Consider the following 18,019-nt stretch of genomic DNA (forward strand, 5'->3'; position numbering starts at 1 on the left):
GTATAACCTCGGAAATGATAAGTACCCCAAATTGGTTAGCACATGGAATATATATCAGAGATGTCAACCTGACCATTTTTGGCAATGGGATCTAGACCTGATGTTCTCCATTCTGCTCTTGGCAAAATGTGCGAGTGTATGTATTATACAGACACACAAATGTGTATTTGTGTGTCTACATATATTATGTTTTGTTTTATGCCACCTTAAAATATACAATAACAAAACTTGCACTCATACCACACAGTAACATATTTCACAAGCTGACTACCAATATTGTTCTTTGCTGTAATCTTCGTGTAATCCTATTTGAGATAACATGTTTGGGTGAGACTCCAGTGCTGCCTGTCTGTACAGGGATTGCTGGCTCCTTATACTAAGTGTAGATATAAATAGGGGTGGAGCTGGTGGATTACACACAGAGGTCCTGACATATTTCATACTACAATTGTAATCTTACCATTCTATGTAAGACAAACAGAAAATATTTATTCCAGGCTTTGTTATCCTGGTCAGTAATTTCAGTTATTAAAAAAAATACGTAACCTTATGATTAAATGAAAATGTATTAATGTATATTATCATTATTATAAGCCTGAGCCTCCCTATAACTCAGTAAAATTGTCTGTAATACCCTAGCAGCTCACACTCTTGGGGAAGGACCTTTGTTCCCACAGCGTAAACAGAATGTGCTGCGCTCACTGTGCACAGCTTGAAAATCAATAAATAGCTTGAAGGGAGCCCCAAGAGACCCCTGAAAAGGTTAATACAGAGGCTCTCTCCGCCACTCCTCAGTTCTGGGACCTAAGCCCCCATAACCACTCATCTGCGCACAGGTGGCTCTATGATTATGTATAGCGAGTGTCCTGACTACTCACTCTCTAATGTATACACCTGTGCTCATACATGTGCATCCTTCTAAGTCCTGTACTACAGCGCACCTGGGAACAGAGCTTCAAAACATTTATTACGTACACAGTAAAATAAGAACATTTCACAGAATATCAACCCTTGACAATTAGCTGTGTATGGCATCCCTATAAAACTCTCTGCCCATGTTTAGCCAACTTACCAACAGCAAATACACCAAGAATATAAGTAAAACTGCCATTCTGCCATAGTGCTGGAATAGTTTAAGATTCTTAGTAGGGGGGGGGGGGGATTCAACTGACCGTGTTACTGTAATAAGCAACGCGGCCTGCGCACTATTATCAATGTTACGGTAATAGTGCGCGCCATTACCGTTAATACGGTCATTTCAACACCGGCCTTTTGCTTGTGGCTCAGGAAGCAGCGAGCAAAGTTAAAATTACTGTATTAACGGTAATAGAATTAGCGCCACGTTACTCGCAGCAGAATTGAATTCTCCCTTAAACAACAAAACATGATTACCAAAATGTAAGACAAATATTTAATACCCAATACACATAAGACAGAGGAAGGTTGGGCCACATTTATATATTAATAATACATCTGCAAAAAAAGTGTCAACACATGTGGTAGGTGCTGGTTAAATGTCCCTTAATGTGCTACTGCTGTGTAATATGTGTAACGTTTCTCTGACTAATTGCCTTTCAAAAATGTGGCAACACTTGTTTCATTTCCTTTATGGATCATCACTCTGAGACAAGATTAGAACTAATGCAAATTAAAAAGGGCACATTAAAATGAGCCATTTATTGAAAAGTTTTGCATGAAAGTTAATTTGATAATCAGGGTCATTACGCTTTCTCAGAAATGATGTGACTGCCACTTTGAGCTGAGGGTTTAAGAGCTGTTAATCGCACCCTGTCAGGTTACCATGTGCATATATTTGACAGCTAACAAATGTTTATATAATACAATGTCCACTAATCATAACTTTCTCATTAACCCCAATTCAACCAGATTTAAATATGAATACATTGTGAATAGCTGAGGATAGGCTGATCATTGTCATGGGCTTCGTGATTTAATTTAGATGTTCATTTCCAAACTGTGTCTCCTGTGGAGAAGCCTATGGTGCACCATCTGTACAGATCATTATGTCAGTGCCTAAGTACATTCCCTGCGCTGAACTCCTAGGGCTCATATGGTCACACACTTGTTTTATATTAAATCTGACCAGGCCACGTCACTGAAGGATATCTGTCACTTCCCGTCAACAAAAATTCTCCCTTCGGTAGTTCCTGCCTCACTCTCCACATTTCGCAACATTGAAAATGGCCAATATGGCTGTAAACGAAGACGTGGTTGGTTACCTATGAGGAGTATTCATTTAAAAAAGAAAAAAAGAAAAAAGAGAAACAGGAAATATGGGTCCAAAAATAAAACTTGGAACAACAACAAACATAGAAAATTTTATTAAAATTTTCAAGCTTTCTATCAATTCACACATTATAGATCTGACAAATAGGGGCATATTCAATTAGGCACGAAGTGCCTCCGTAATGGATGCAAAGGCACTTCATATCGATGTAACATCGCAGATGTCTTTTCACCTCCCATAGGGGTATGAAGAGAAACTCTCAATGCTGGGTTATCGTTGTACCTAAAAGTGTGCACAGCCACAATGTTTCTCTGAACAACACGGCTAATTGAATATGCCCCATAATGTTTAATGCCCCAGAATAGTCTGCAATTCACATTAATCGTCAGAGAGGGCAAGAAAAGGTTGTAGATCATCTGGTCTAGGGTGTGATACTAAATACCCTTCATTCATTCCCCTCCACATTTTATTATGAGTTGAAAGGTAAATTATGTTCCTTCGCAATTATAAATATTATATGCAGAGATTACATTTGTAGAACATCGATATCAACATGAACTGTTCCATGTGCAAGATCTTTGTCTTTTCCAAAATTTAGCACTGACTCTGTTCCTGGATTAACCAGGGCTCAATTAATTAATTGATGTTTTATAACTTTCAATTAATTGAACCCTGGTAAAGCTTAAAAAAACAACTCACTTCTCAGCTATGGAAAATATAATATCACTCGTGTGGAACAGGTTGGGCTGACTTTCTGGTATAGAATACAGATAATTAAAGTGCTTCCAACATTAGAAAGCCCCTTGCAAGGACACTATACTGCTGGGTGTATATAAGCAGGTCCTGTCTAGGCAGATCTTGGAGCACTTCAACATATTATTACATGTTTACTTTGCATACTTAGAATATAGTGTTTAGTTATTTAAAATACTGATCTTCAATGAATATGAAATTACAAAGCCCAGAGAATAAAAGCATATAGTAAAATGATATCTGCAGTTGCTCAATACTGTAAAAATGAACATTTCCAGAGAAGTATGGCCATATACACACAGTGTACTCATTTTGTGGGGGGAACCAATATTCATGAGACTGCAGTAAAAATCTTTCCAATTACATCACTGGTGCCACCATTCAGCTCAAATATGCCCCCATCAGACAGTCTACTGATAGGCTGCATTCTCAGTACCAGAGCCCACCCAATGGCTGCCTCCAGTGTGACATGGGGCTTTAAAAGTGAAGTCATATGTTGAAACCAGTCCTGCTAACAATATTTGTGTTGAGTCAATGTCAAAACTGTACTGCACTTGTATATCTTGCAAAAACATCAGACTCTGCTTATCCCCAGGTCCCATTTATGGAAGCTCAGTATAGTGCTTAGTACTGGTTTACAAAATCCCATTACACAATATTATTATTAATAGATTATTAAGGTGCTTACAAGGCTTGCTCATAATGGAACTTTCCACCTTCAGATGTCTAGATGTACTGTTTAAGTAGGTGCTAAAACCAATTCTATATTGTTAGTACAACCTGCAGCTGTTATGTGCTGTAATATCTTTTAATGAGGCAGTCACAAAGCAAAAAAGGTCTTACTGTTATGAAATAATAAGCATTACCTCCACATAAATGTATTATGATCTTTGAATGCCATATAATGCAACCTTGCAAATAGCTTGCACTTGAAGTGCAGGTGTTTCAGACTTGGGTTTCGGTATAAATGATAATGAAAAGTATGTTATCAAGCAAACTGATCTACATATAAACCAACACTAAACTGGAAATCGCAATCCAAGAGGTTAGTCGCACACTACATTTTTACTTTTCACAGTTTTGTGAATAGAGCAATGTAGCAAATCTTTACCTGATCAAAGAAATGTGGTATTTGCTTTAGTCCTACTGCACCACTATTATAACTGTACTTGTACCTTTGTGGTTGGTGTTTTCATTTAAGGAACCTTATATGTCCAGATAGAAGCAGGAACTGTGTTTTGCTATACCTGTTAAAACTTTGGTTATATGATTATGCCCAGTGTCGGACTGGCCCGCCGGGGGACCGGTCTATCCCCCGGTAGGCCCCAACCCTGATCGCTCCCCCTTCGTTGGTGGGGGAGCGAGTAACTGAAGAAAAAAAAAACAAAAAAAAACTTGCGTGTCTGCGGCGCTGGCTCCGTGCGCACTGAATGCCGGGCGTGACGTCATCACGCCCGACATTCAGTGAGGAGCGCCGCAGACAGAAGACAGAAGACAGAAGAGAATAAAGAATCAGATAGAAAAGGTAAGTGAGGGAATGGAAGAAAGAAGAGAGCATGAAGGCAGAGCGTGAAGGCAGAGCGTGAAGGGAGAGCGTGAAGGGAGAGCATGAAGGGGGAGCATGATGGCAGAGCATGAAGGGGGAGCATGATGGCAGAGCATGAAGGGGGAGCATGAAGGGGGAGCATGATGGCAGAGCATGAAGGGGGAGCATGATGGCAGAGCATGAAGGGGGAGCATGAAGGCAGAGCATGAAGGGGGAGCATGAAGGCAGAGTGGAGGGGGAGCATGATGGCAGAGTATGAAGGCAGAATGAAGGGGGAGCATGAAGGCAGAGCATGAAGACAGAGTGGAGGGGTAGCATGAAGGGGGAGCATGAAGGGGGAGCATGAAGGGGGAGCATGAAGGCAGAGTATGATGGCAGAGTGGAGGGGGAGCATGAAGGCAGAGCATGAAGGCAGAGTGGAGGGGGAGCATGATGGCAGAGCATGAAGGGGGAGCATGATGTGAGAGCATGATGGCAGAGTGAAGGGGGAGCATGAAGGCAGAGTGAAGGGGGAGCATGATGGCAGAGTTAAGGGGGGCCAGGAGAAGGGGGAAACAAAAGCAGCATGACACAGGGTGATGAAGGGGGGGCAAAAACAGCATGGAGGGCGCAGTCTGATCATAAGGAGGCCCAGCATGGTGATTAAGGGGCACAGTAATGTGTGTGTGATGGCACAGCGGGCTTGTGGCAATGTAAAGTGTGTGTGGTAGGTGGTAGCTAAATAATGGGTGCTATTTTCTTTGTAGGGTGAAGGTGGGGCAATTTAATTTAAGATGGGGTGGTTTGGGGGCTTTTAATTAAATGTGAATATGAATTATTTAATGGCAGTGACGGTTGCGGGAAATAGGTATATTTATTATACGTATTATACATAAATGCGATTTATTGCAGGGGCTGTCTGGGGGGAGGGAAATAGGTTTATTAAATGGGAATACTATAACTTTAATGTTGGGGCTGGAGGAAGGCCTAAGTATTAATTGTTGGTCCTATTGATTTAATGCCAGGGCTGGTTGGAATCTTCTAAATGTACCCATTATTTTTTCCAAATAGGGCCCTCAACATTCCAAGATCCAGACAAGCAGCAACTAAAGAAACCAGCAGCTGCAGGTGGTAAAAGTGACAACAACAGGTAGGACAGTCTGTCAAAAATTCTGAGTCTAGTGCAGGCTTGGCTAACCTGTGGCACTCCAGGTGTTGTGAAACTACAAGTCTCAGCACACCCTTCCAGCAATAAGCTGCTATATATTGGCAAAGCATGCTGGGGCTTGTAGTTTCACAACACCTGGAGTGCCACAGGTTAGCCAAGCCTGGTCTAGTGGGACAATCCCGATTTATGGTGACTGTTCTGTCCAATCTAAGGGGCAGGTCAGACTGTGTACTCTTTATACACACACTGCATTCTTTATATACTACACTATGGTGCTAGCTGTCCTTCGTGGGCTGACGACTCCCCCTCTAGCGTCTAGTCTCGCCTCTATGATGACTGGCCACACCCCCTCTGGTGGGCCCCTAGCATTGCAGTTCCCCGGTGGGCCCTTCATGCCCCAGTCCGACACTGATTATGCCTATATACGATGTGATCTGGAGAGTCAATTTGGATATTTTAGATCAAATTGCTCCCAAATCACTATATTTGTGTACTTGAAGGGGGCAATTTAATTCTCCGCTGTATTTTTTTTAGTAGCATAATTGTTATGGTATGAGTTTTTTTTTTTACATCTTCTCCCACTATTCAATTTCAAATCTATCTCTTGTTACATGTTGTGTTATTCACTGAAATGTGTGATGCCGGGAGGTACTTTCTCACTTCCCAAGCACATTGACTACTCTCAAGAAGGGAAGTTAGCCCTTACACAGGGAACTAACTCGCTTCTTGAATGTGGACTAACACAAGCAGCTAATCATCTTGGCACTTTCTCTCCAGAAATCTGCTGTTCCTCAGTATCTCCAGGACGCTTTCCTGTGTCCCCCTCCAGGACACACACTGGGCATACATACTGGGTGTGATATTGTATTTTACAGAGCTGAGCACTGAGTTGTTTTTTTAAGCTTTACCTGGGTTCAAGTAATTGACAGTTATAAAACATCAATTATATTTTGAAGACGTATGTCTATTTCCTTCATCAAATATATAAGAAGCCTCTTGTTTGCTTACACCATTTTGACTAAAGTAACTTCAGATTTTAGGATGATGATGATATTGCACAATTTTGTCCAAATAATATAATTACATAATTTTATCTATTTATATATATATATATATATATATATATATATATATATATATATATATATATATATAAAATCAAACTCTGAGAACAATATCTCTTATTTGATTCATCTGTAAGAGCTAGGTGGGCTTGAAGCCACTTTCCTGCTAGTGGTACGCGCTAGCTAGCCCAGGGACCGGAATCTAATGGACACCAAGTAATTAATCGGGAAGAAGAATTAAATGGGAATTCTGGTATTTGCCTGCAGAGCATAATGTGTACCCCAAGTGGATACCCACAGTATTCACCAAAGAATGGACACTAACACCAGTGCATCAGCAAAATCTGATGGGTGCTCCCAGTATTAACAAGCTGAATCTAATAATCATCCCCAGAATTCACCAGTGGAATCTAATTAACACAAGGGACGGTTACACGGGTTTGTAATTGGTAAGAAAGGCCAAGGTCATGTGAAGTCTCAGGAAATAGCTGTAACAAATGCCAGTCAGTCAGGCAGAAAGACTGACCTAATTAGCGTATGTTAACATACCTGTTGCTCAGACAAGGGACCAAATACAGCCTGGTCATAAAGAGAACGATAATGACTTCACTGTGACTGCAATAGAGTATACATGAACAATGAGTGAACTTGCAAGGAGAAGCGAAGTAAAATGCAAACATCTAAGTCAGTGGTGGCCTATGGTGGCCCTCCGAGAATCCGCCCATGGCCCTTAGCCCCCTTTCTTCTTTATGCCTCATCAATCATTATGCCCTGAGAGCCGTAGTTGTTATCCTCTAATCTATGCCCCATCAAACTTACCTCTATTATTATTATTATCCTTTATTTGTTAGGTTCCACAAGGGTTCCGCAGCGCCGTACACAGCACAAACAGTAGACTATACAGGGTAAGACATTACTGAACAATAAACAATAAATACCAACATTTCTGAGACTCCAGGCAGGCTAATGTAGTAAGGATGGAGCAGAAGAACAGGTATGGATACAGGAGGGAAGAGGGCCCTGCTCAAATGAGCTTACATCCTAAGGGAGGGTGAACAAGACTCAGGCACAAAGGGAGTCAGTTGACGTATATGGGAGGGAGAAGGGGCCGGGAGGAGAGAGGGGAGAACGGGTTAGGTGAAGGGTTGGTAGGCTTTAAGGAACAGGTGAGTTTTAAGTGCCCGTTTGAAGGAGCTCAGATTGGGAGAGAGACGGATGGAGCGTGGGAGGTCGTTCCAGTGAAGGGGGGCTGCACGGGAGAAGTCCTGGATTCTGGAGTGGGAAGAGGTGACCAGGGTGGAGGAGAGGCGACGGTCATTTGCCGAGCGCAGGGAGCGGGCAGGAGTGTGAATGGAGAGGAGGTTAGAGATATAAGGGGCAGTAGACTGGGAAAGAGCCTTGTACGTGGTGGTCAGGAGTTTGAAAAGGATTCTGGATTCTGTAGGGGAAGGGGAGCCAGTGTAGGGCAAGACAGAGGGGGAAAGCGGAGTAGGAGCGGCGAGAGAGGAAGATGAGTCTTGCAGCCGCATTGAGAATAGAGCGGAGGAGGGAGAGGTAGGAGAGGAGGAGGCCGGTAAGGAGGAGGTTACCATTATCGAGGCGGTAGATAATGAGTGCATGGATGATGGTTTTGGTGGCATCCTGAGAGAGGAAGGGCCGGATGCGGGCAACATTGCAAAGCTGGAAGTTGACTATTCAGTAAGTGCTGGGGTAGTGGGTGAAACTCATCAGAATACAGAGCAGAGAATACAAATCTGGATTTTATTTTTTCAGAAGAAGTCAACTTCTGGATCACGTGACATCCTCTGCACAATGCAAGGAGGTCATGTAGCACATCAGAGATCAGAGGAGGACGGACGTGCAGACTGCACCACGTGGTCTCTTTCCTTTCTCCTTGTGAAAGGGTCATGTGATTCCTTGTTTCTTCATTAAAGCATGATAAGGAATTTTTAGGCAGATTTCTTATCCATCAATGCTGCAGAGTGGTTATCAATTTTTGGTTCCCCTTACACATTTAAACAGATAATCTCTATCACAGGGGTCTTGAAAATAGAACAATGTTACATGCTCTAGATTGTAAGCACTCATGAGCAAGGCCTAATTACCCTTTATCTCACATCTGTACCTCTTTCGTCAGCCTCGTCTGCACTTTTATGTGCGATTGTATTTTTTATGATCTCTAACTCTGTCCAGCGCTGTGGAGTTTTGTGGCACCCTACAAATAAATTATGATGATGACTTTTGCATAGCTGAAATAATCATATATACTGTTATGAACCAGAATAGGTGAATAATACACATTGATCAAAGCATATGATCATATAGTATTAATAGAAAAAGTCTAAAATTTTAGAATTAAAAAAATAACCATGTGAGTAAGTTTACTTTGTTGACTGCTGATAGTAAAACTGCCAAAATGTACTTAATTTATTTTTATTTATTTTTACACTAAAAAATGAAACTTTTGCTTTTAGTAGTTCATCTTTTAAAAAGTAAAGCATTTTAGATATAATAAAATGATTTTTCTTCCCTCTATATTTGGCATGCTCCCTAGAGAATGAACATTAAACCAAGCGCTCTGAACCTGTAGGTGACAGAAAAGATAAAATGATAATTTGTCAGACACTTTAACATGAAAGAGCCTGTCAATGTCAAGCCTCGGTTCTCTGGACTGGAAACAGGAGTTTATCTTGCAGTGCTATGGCTGGCGTTCATGTGGTTCTGTGCATTTTTTACATTACAGCTAACTTTGCAGTGGACAACTGTGCTGAACGTACAAGTCAATACGGAATAGGGGTCTTGAACTGAAACAGCCTGAAAAATGTATGAGATACTCTCATCTCTTCTTTGCAGATGGTTTTTCCTTCCAGGCAAAATCAAATGTAATACAGTGAGACCTAAATTAAACACGTCCTCCAAAACAGCTCTGCAGATGTAAAGCCCCTGATAGAAGGAAACACATTACCTGGAAACTGGCACAGGAGAGATGGCACTTTATTCATGTTCAAACCCTGCCAATCAGTTGGTGGTTTTGCTTTTAAAGTTTTTTTTTTCTTTAACCCAACAACAATTCATTTTAATTCACACAGGGTAGGCATAATGTAAAAATGGTCTATATTAGTAAGGAATTACAAGACAACGAGTGTATCCTTAGTGGGCATTTGTTATATTCTCTATGTTATTAGTTTTAAGAATGATTGTAATTTTTACCTTTCTCTGACAAAGCAGACGACTTGTTACAGAAGCATGAAATGCACATTAATGCACAGTTATCATCCTTTATATTTACATTACACGCAGATATTCCGCAGCTCAGCACAAAAAGGGGGATTCAGCTCCCTACGATGAGCCCCCAGACCTCAACTGGGTGAGCTCATTTCCAGATACTAAGGTACCAGAATATTACTGATTACTGACCACAGAGTATCTTCATGGCCGTTCCAAAGGCGCTCAGCAGCACATTCCCCCTTGAAGCTAAAAACCCCAATTACAGAACAATTAGGACTTCACCAACATGGGTAAAAACAATACTATATAATGGAAGGCATCAAATGGCATGCACAAAAAAAACCCCAAACAATATACAACAAAGAAAGAAAGTATGCCTAAAAAGCAATTAGTCAAGTTTATGGCACTATAGATTATTTTTCTATACCATCATTGTTTTGAAGTACAATTTCAAATTGTTTTAAATTTATTAAGAAATTCACTGAAATTAGGCAGCACATAGAACATTTCTCTAACGACAATTCTCAATCAATATAGTGATTGTTATACTGTATATTAATGCTCATATAAAACTTATTTCATGATATAAATAGCTGTTACGTGGATACAATTTGAATAAAACAAAAATACTATGCATAATTACATAAACAATAAAAATGCTGGACTATAATAATCAGGGGTCGAATTTGTATCCTTAGTCTATATCTTGAATTCCAACAGACCTATACTACATCACTACAACTACAATGGCCAAGGCCTGGCACCACTGTCCCAGTAAACAATTTTAATATATATATTTTATATACTTACCGTAACTAAAAAAAATGAATCAATAAAATTAATTGTAAGGAAGGTTCAGCATACATTTTACTTAGTATGACCCTTTACAGCAAAGTTTAAAAACAAAATTGAATGTGGGTTTAATTTTATATAACTTATGTTTAATTGAACATATAGGGCTAGATTTACTAAGCTGCGGGTTTGAAAAAGTGGGGATGTTGCCTATAGCAACCAATCAGATTCTAGCTTTCATTTATTTAGTACCTTCTACAAAATGATAGCTAGAATGTGATTGGTTGCTATAGGCAACATCCCCACTTTTTCAAACCCGCAGCTTAGTAAATCTAGCCCATAATCTTTTCAGGGGCGAATAGAAATCCAGGGCAAGTTAAAAAATGTACCACCCAGTGGCACTACGCTGCCATGAGACTCAAAGATGAAGGTCCATGCTCCCAAGACCCCTTCAGTATGCTGAGCATGCGCAGCCCCAGCCCTCAAATATTTTTTTTTATGTGGGCCAGCGATGGAGCATTAAGCCCCTAGTGCCACCTTTTGGCACACGGTGTAATATTGTTTTTTGTCTACGGATAAATAATGAATGTTAATCGGACTCAAGTTATCACTGACGTGACGACACCAATGAGAATTCAGCAACGTTCCCATAAGACAGAGAAATCCCATCAAAATGGAAACAAGCAAAAGAATGTTTATGGGCTGGATCTACATAACTGCAGACTGTACATCTGGTGGCACTATAAGCCCCCCCCCATTCACTAACTGCATCCCTTTAACAATGAACATTGTATTGTCTCACTGATCCTTTCATAGAACAGAATATAGCACCATTACCCTGTAGGATTCATTCCTTAGGTCATTTAACCATCTTAAACAGGTTGGACCACTCCTAGCAGTAAGAAGCAGATTGCTGTATTTAACATGATGTGTCCAGGAGACACTTTGGCCACGTGTTTCAACAAAGGACTGGATGTGAGCAGATATGAACCATTTCAGAGCTCATACTCGGTCACACGATGTCCTTTTTGCCCCGACACCACCGTTTCGAGCTGTCCCCTGGCAGAAAATAAAGCAGTTCACCTTTTTCTGTAGCAAATAGTGACTTAGCCCCTTTAATGATAATTTAATGATTATAACTATTTTGCTATGAAAGCAAATAAATGATGATTTTATGTAAAGTGTACCTTCATATCCAGAGATGAGAGTTTTTCCATGTGTTTGTTTATATCAGGAGAACCAGTCTTTTTTGTAAACTGAATAAGACAAAGTTTGTTTTCCTTGAGAAATGACAATATGATGAAAGTGTCTGTAAATACAGCTGGAACACAAAGAGGATATAAAAGTGTTACTATGTATTGTTGGTTTCTGGTACAAGAACAAATGACTTCAGCTCAGCACAAAGACAATTCTACAAGCCGGTGCTTTAAATATTACTTCCGTAATCTCCTAAAGTACATCAATATGTCATCTTGCTAGTACCCCTTGGAAATGAGAAATAAAGCTCAGAGAGGATTCAGAGAAACGACTAAATTACATTATGCAGAGTTATCTATCATAGGACACGTGCTTTCTGGCTGCCGCACTCATCTTTTGTCTCAAGCTATTTCCAGACATGCACTTTAGCTGCCATTTCCACCCACTTCTACATGTCTACGATCAGCCAAAATAAACCAACATTCAAGTTCTGTAAGTTTTTTCACCAAACCCAGACTAGCCCCATCAAGTCAAACACCTCACCGAGTAATAGATAAGCAGGAACGCTCTTAAATCCCATTAATCAAATCTACCGTGTATAATTTTAATGACATTAATTATAATCGCACGTTGGTAGATAGACTTGTGACACAGAGGCTGGATTTGCAGAAAAAAAAAAAAATAGCTCAATTTGCTTAAAGTGACCAACAGACAATAGAAGCAGCCATTTTGTGGCCTATAAATTCACCAGGAATCGATGACATCACTGAGGCGTGTGATGTCACTGGCCCCTGGCCCCTAGTGAATTGATAGGCTGCATTCTCAGAAATATTGCTTCAGCTCGCAAAATGTATTTCCTCATAATGAGTTGGTGGTTGTTCCCTCATATGTGGTTCATACAGAAAGTTATGTGCAGCAAATTCATCACATAATATTATTTACATTTATATCATGAGAAATTAATACAATATTGCCTTATTGCAAGTCCAAACCAGACGCTCACTAAAATATCAAAAAGATGCTAGAAGGCTTATCTTCAGAAAATATACATTCCAATGTGACCCGGCACATAATGATATATGTGCTTTAGGGGTGTCACTCTATGTGGAAGTATGTAAATGAATCACTGATCGGCCTTGTCCACAGTCAAAGGTCCTTGTTCCATTTAAGGACGCTTGTCTATAGCAATTGTAAAAACTGTTGCTAAATCGGTGAAATGTATGATATGCAGGCAGCCATGTTGTTACTTTATTTTCTTGTGAGGGTGAAAGGGGATAATCTTAGGAATCAGGGGAGCGAAGGTAAAATCCCTATACCCTTCAATATAGACTCATTTAAGTTTATTCATTTGAATTCGATTTTCACCAAAATAAATACAGCCAAATTAATCTGTGGCACCTTTTAAATAATAATAATAATAATAATAATAATAATAATAATAATAATAATAATAATATAAAAATATAAAAATATATCTCTCTATAAGGAAAGTTATTGGTGTTATTTTAAAAGCCGTTAACATTTGTTTTTTACTTAACTATATTTATTTAATAATCTCAATAAAGACATTTTAGTCTGTAGTTGTACACCCTGAATACACTTTACTGAAGGCTATAGAAAGACTAAACACAATTTAAGCTTTGCAATGAAGTAAGTGAAACGTTTAAGAAAGGTTGTATTGGATGGAAGTGATCTGTGTCAGACAGTCAATGAGGAGAAATGAGTTTCCATGACTGCTTTATTAGACACTAGTAAATGTAAAATAAAGGCGTGACTGATGGTCAGATAAATGCAGTGCGATGTTCAAAGCCCAGCCATGACTCGTCTACTTAAGACTAGCAAAACATAAATCTTTGATGTTAAATAACAGGTGAAAACAGTACTTGGTACTGGAGGTTGTAACTTGCATTACATGCAATTACTTGTTGTGTTTGCAAGTCCCCAGTGGCAATAATTAGCCTACCTGTTGACACACTATTTCTAAGGTGCATCTGTTAATGTAGGCAATTGATTTGCACATGGGTGTAATTACCATCACTGATGGGGTTGGAAATGAGCTTCCCCACCAGGGTCCTGTCAATCAGCAACTTCTCCAGCTGTGGCCCTGACAGGCTTATGGACAGGAGCACACCTGAACTGAACAGGAGCTGAAAGAAACAAACAAGAACATTCACATGCTAATGCTGCTTGTACTCTCCAACCCCCATGCATTGTATATAAATGCTGACACCAAACCTGCCACACTTTCAACCCAAGCACACAGTGATGCTATCAATAATATAGAAAACATAGTATGCCACTTATGATTATTACACAGAATACATAGCACAAATATAAGTACAAGCAAGAGACAAAAATATTACAATAATAAAAAAAAACTACAGTGTCGTCCACTTTATTACAAGACTCTCCTTACTACAGGTTTATTCTATGCTATACTGCTTAAACTGTATATATTCCAGTACACATCACTCACTCTATAATACCAGTGTTGGCCTGTGTACTAAGCAGGTGTTATAAAGAGGTTGCACTGTAAAATACAAATAAAAACCTTGTAACATTATTGACACAGCCTTATCAATTGATATTAAACCACCGTAATTCTATGTTACTATATATAACCGAGCATATGCCACTTTCAAAGATCTATCTCTATTCGAACCAATAAGAGAGAACAAGATATATATACCTCTCTCTCTATAATATATATATATATATATATATATATATATATACACATATATATATATATATATATATATATATCTATATCCATCTTTATTTTTATATATATATATATATATATATATATATATATATATATATAAAATGTAATAAAAGCACTCACATGAGGTATTGAAAAACACACTGGATACAGCTCAACGCGTTTCGTCTTGCAACACTCAAGACTTCATCAGGAGCATGAAAACATTTTATTACATTTTTATATGCATACCAAAATATCTTCCTTTTTTTCAATCTTATGCATTTTCGCCATCTGGATGAGGTTGTGACTGTGAAGTCATTGGTGTTGCACACGTTTTAATATCCTTCAGAAGTGGGACATTTCATGATATCTGGTACGCAGATTTTGATGTTTCTTTTTGCACTCATATGGGTGTCCTATAATTAGTAATCTGGGACACCAATCCCAGACACCCCATAGGATTGTGGGGAATTTGGTGATATTGCCCTTACTAAGAATATTACAGTGTTATACTATGTCCGCTTTTTCCGCATTGTTGTACTGATCAGTGGAGATCTGGATGACTACAAGTACAACAAAGACTACTTCACTATCTCCTAAAGACCCATCGCTGTCTACCTCACGGTACGCATGCTATTGCTCAATTCCACGTTGTATATTTGATATTACACTCAGAGGCGCCCTGCTTGTTCTTCTGTTACAGCATATATATATATATATATATATATATATATATATATATATATATATATATCTTAATCTCTATATTGAGAGAGATAACGATATATATATATATATATATATATAGAGATGGAGATGATATATATATATATATATCATCTCTATCAATATATTAATGTCTATCTCTACACACATATATATATATATATATATATATATATATATATATATATATATATATATATATCTTAATCTCTATATTGAGAGATAACGATATATATATATATATATATATATATAGAGATGGAGATTATATATATATATATATATATATATATATATCATCTCTATCAATATATTAATGTATATCTCTACATATATATATATATATATATATATATATATATATATATATATATATATATATATATATATATAATCTACATTTATATCTATATCTATATATACACACACACATACACCTATACTGTTCTACATAATGAAGGCAGTTGATCACAATGTGGATAAGGTATATTTGGATGACCTGTTTCACATGCTCAGCATTCCTACCTATGTCAGAGATTCTATGACCAGACATGGCTGCTTACAAATACATAAGCACAGAAAGTGTCAGGACTTGTTAGGATTACTGTAGCAAATGGTTTATTGTTACAGAAACTGAAAGCAGGTTCATATTGGTGCCCTGTAGTAAGGGTATAATCACACCCAGGTTTATACTTTAATATTTGTTTATATGTGACTAGGCAGGATCGGCTATAACAAGGACCGATGATCCCTATGACGCCATGTTTTTATTGTAGTCGTCCTATGAAGAAATAAAGCCAACAATAGCATAAGAAGTAAGCTTAACCTAAGAATGATGCCTATGGGCATGTCCACATCTTCACCTATTGGTAAAATGCAAAGTGTGTATTAATAGATAAAAAAAAACTGAATGTCGTGAAGGAAAACAGGCAATATGTGAATATGGTAAAGATTAACTATTAAATCATTTATATATAACTAAACACTAAATTTATATTTGTTTTATGTATTCCCAAATACCATGAGGAGAAAACAATTGTGAATGTTTTTGCATTTTTCTTTGGTAGATTTCAACTTTTCCATGGCATCACATCTCAGTACATACCTACTGTCATTAATGTTCTATATTATGTTTCTTTCTTAACATCCCCTACTTTATTTTCTTCGCAACTATTAAACCACCTTTCCTATTCCTGCACCTTTGTTAAACGAGATTGACCTCTCACCCAGGCTTGAACCGGTAATCTGGAATTTGCCAGGATTGGAGTACCTGAGCTCCAAAACCTTTATTAAATATTGCTGCTCAACCTCTGTCAGACCTTAAGTCCTGCTTTAGTCGTCTCGTGCAATGGCTGCTGCGCCAATAGCATCGAGCCATTTACTGCTGCACAGAATTGGTGGCGTCGCCATTAAAGAGAAAACCACAAGTTTCAAAATAATGAATGAGCTTTCTATGACACCATTAGGCTTTTTTGTTTTGTTTTGGATGTGTATACAAACATGGACTAGTGTAGTTTTTTTGCCAACACTATATTCAATCCCAGAATGCACTCTAACCCAAGAAGTACATTAAAATTGTCCACCAGCTTTTCGAGTGATGGTAACAAGCATACAAGCTCTCACATAATACAACTGGTTCTATACCTGAATGGGCTCTGTAATTGTATATTAGTGCAAGTACAAGACAAGTCTCTAATAGTAATATAAAAATGTACTTGCTAATTTGCATAACATAAGGTATCTTGTGGTACAGTAGTGAAACGGATTCGTCTTGTCACAGCAGTTAATCCAGCTAATTGTAATCAACAAATTTATACAGTGAAGGGATACTAAGAAATCATTAAAAAGAATAAATGCATTTAAATATTTCATATAAAGCCTCTTGCATTATAGTTTTAACGGTTTGAAGGTGTTACTGGGAAATCCCCACTGTGGATTTCCTCTGCAGGAAGGAATTTTCAACCTTTAAAATAAACAAAAATGCAACTTTCGGAGCCAATTGAAATACCATTATTTATATTTGTACAATCTATGCATCATCTAACTTTTGGCTACACTATACAGTCTTCAAGTCATTGACTAATATATATCTATTTACTAAGTAGAGTATAATAAACTCCTTTAACGGAGAAACTGCACATAGCCCCAGACGAGGTATACTCAACTACGGTGCACCAGATGGTCTGTTAATATATTAAATATAAGCAGATTACTCCCAGGTTAAGGGTGAGAAACAAATTGTCAAAGAGATTACACTTCAGTAACAAGTGTTAAACAGATGACAAAAATAAAATAGAGAGGCGCAAATGTGCTTGGTAGAGAATTCATTGTACTAGGCCAGAAATGATTCGCTGTAGCTTGCAGTATGTTTAGCGTTTAATTAATTAGCACATGTAAGAACACACAAGGCAAGTCTGAACTAAAGCCACCAGCTGGGTAGCCACAGTACCTGCAAAGTTGTGTGTTAGGATTTATATTCACAGAATGGGCTAGTATGATAGTGGTGGGTATTTCACTATATGTTTGATGTACGGCAAGCATGACGTTCTTATATGTAATATACACACAATGTGGGAGGGTTCCAGGCAGCAGTAACACCCTAAACATGGGA

General features: G+C 38.4%; 1 protein-coding gene across 3 annotated transcripts in view; it reads right to left on the reverse strand.

Moving 5' to 3' along the window:
* The window catches only part of WDPCP (WD repeat containing planar cell polarity effector), a 249,369-nt gene that overhangs the window by 165,166 nt on the left and 66,184 nt on the right, over nucleotides 1-18,019 (reverse strand). For all 3 annotated transcript variants that reach the window (XM_075203892.1, XM_075203891.1, XM_075203890.1), the window contains exons 7-8: nucleotides 14,008-14,122; nucleotides 11,966-12,099 (exon numbers count right to left, since the gene is read on the reverse strand). In XM_075203892.1, the coding sequence (XP_075059993.1) occupies nucleotides 11,966-12,099; nucleotides 14,008-14,122 (249 nt within the window). The remainder of the gene's footprint in view (nucleotides 1-11,965; nucleotides 12,100-14,007; nucleotides 14,123-18,019) is intronic.

Source organism: Mixophyes fleayi, chromosome 3 (genome assembly GCF_038048845.1).
Source record: "Mixophyes fleayi isolate aMixFle1 chromosome 3, aMixFle1.hap1, whole genome shotgun sequence".
NCBI classification, from domain to species: domain Eukaryota; kingdom Metazoa; phylum Chordata; class Amphibia; order Anura; family Limnodynastidae; genus Mixophyes; species Mixophyes fleayi.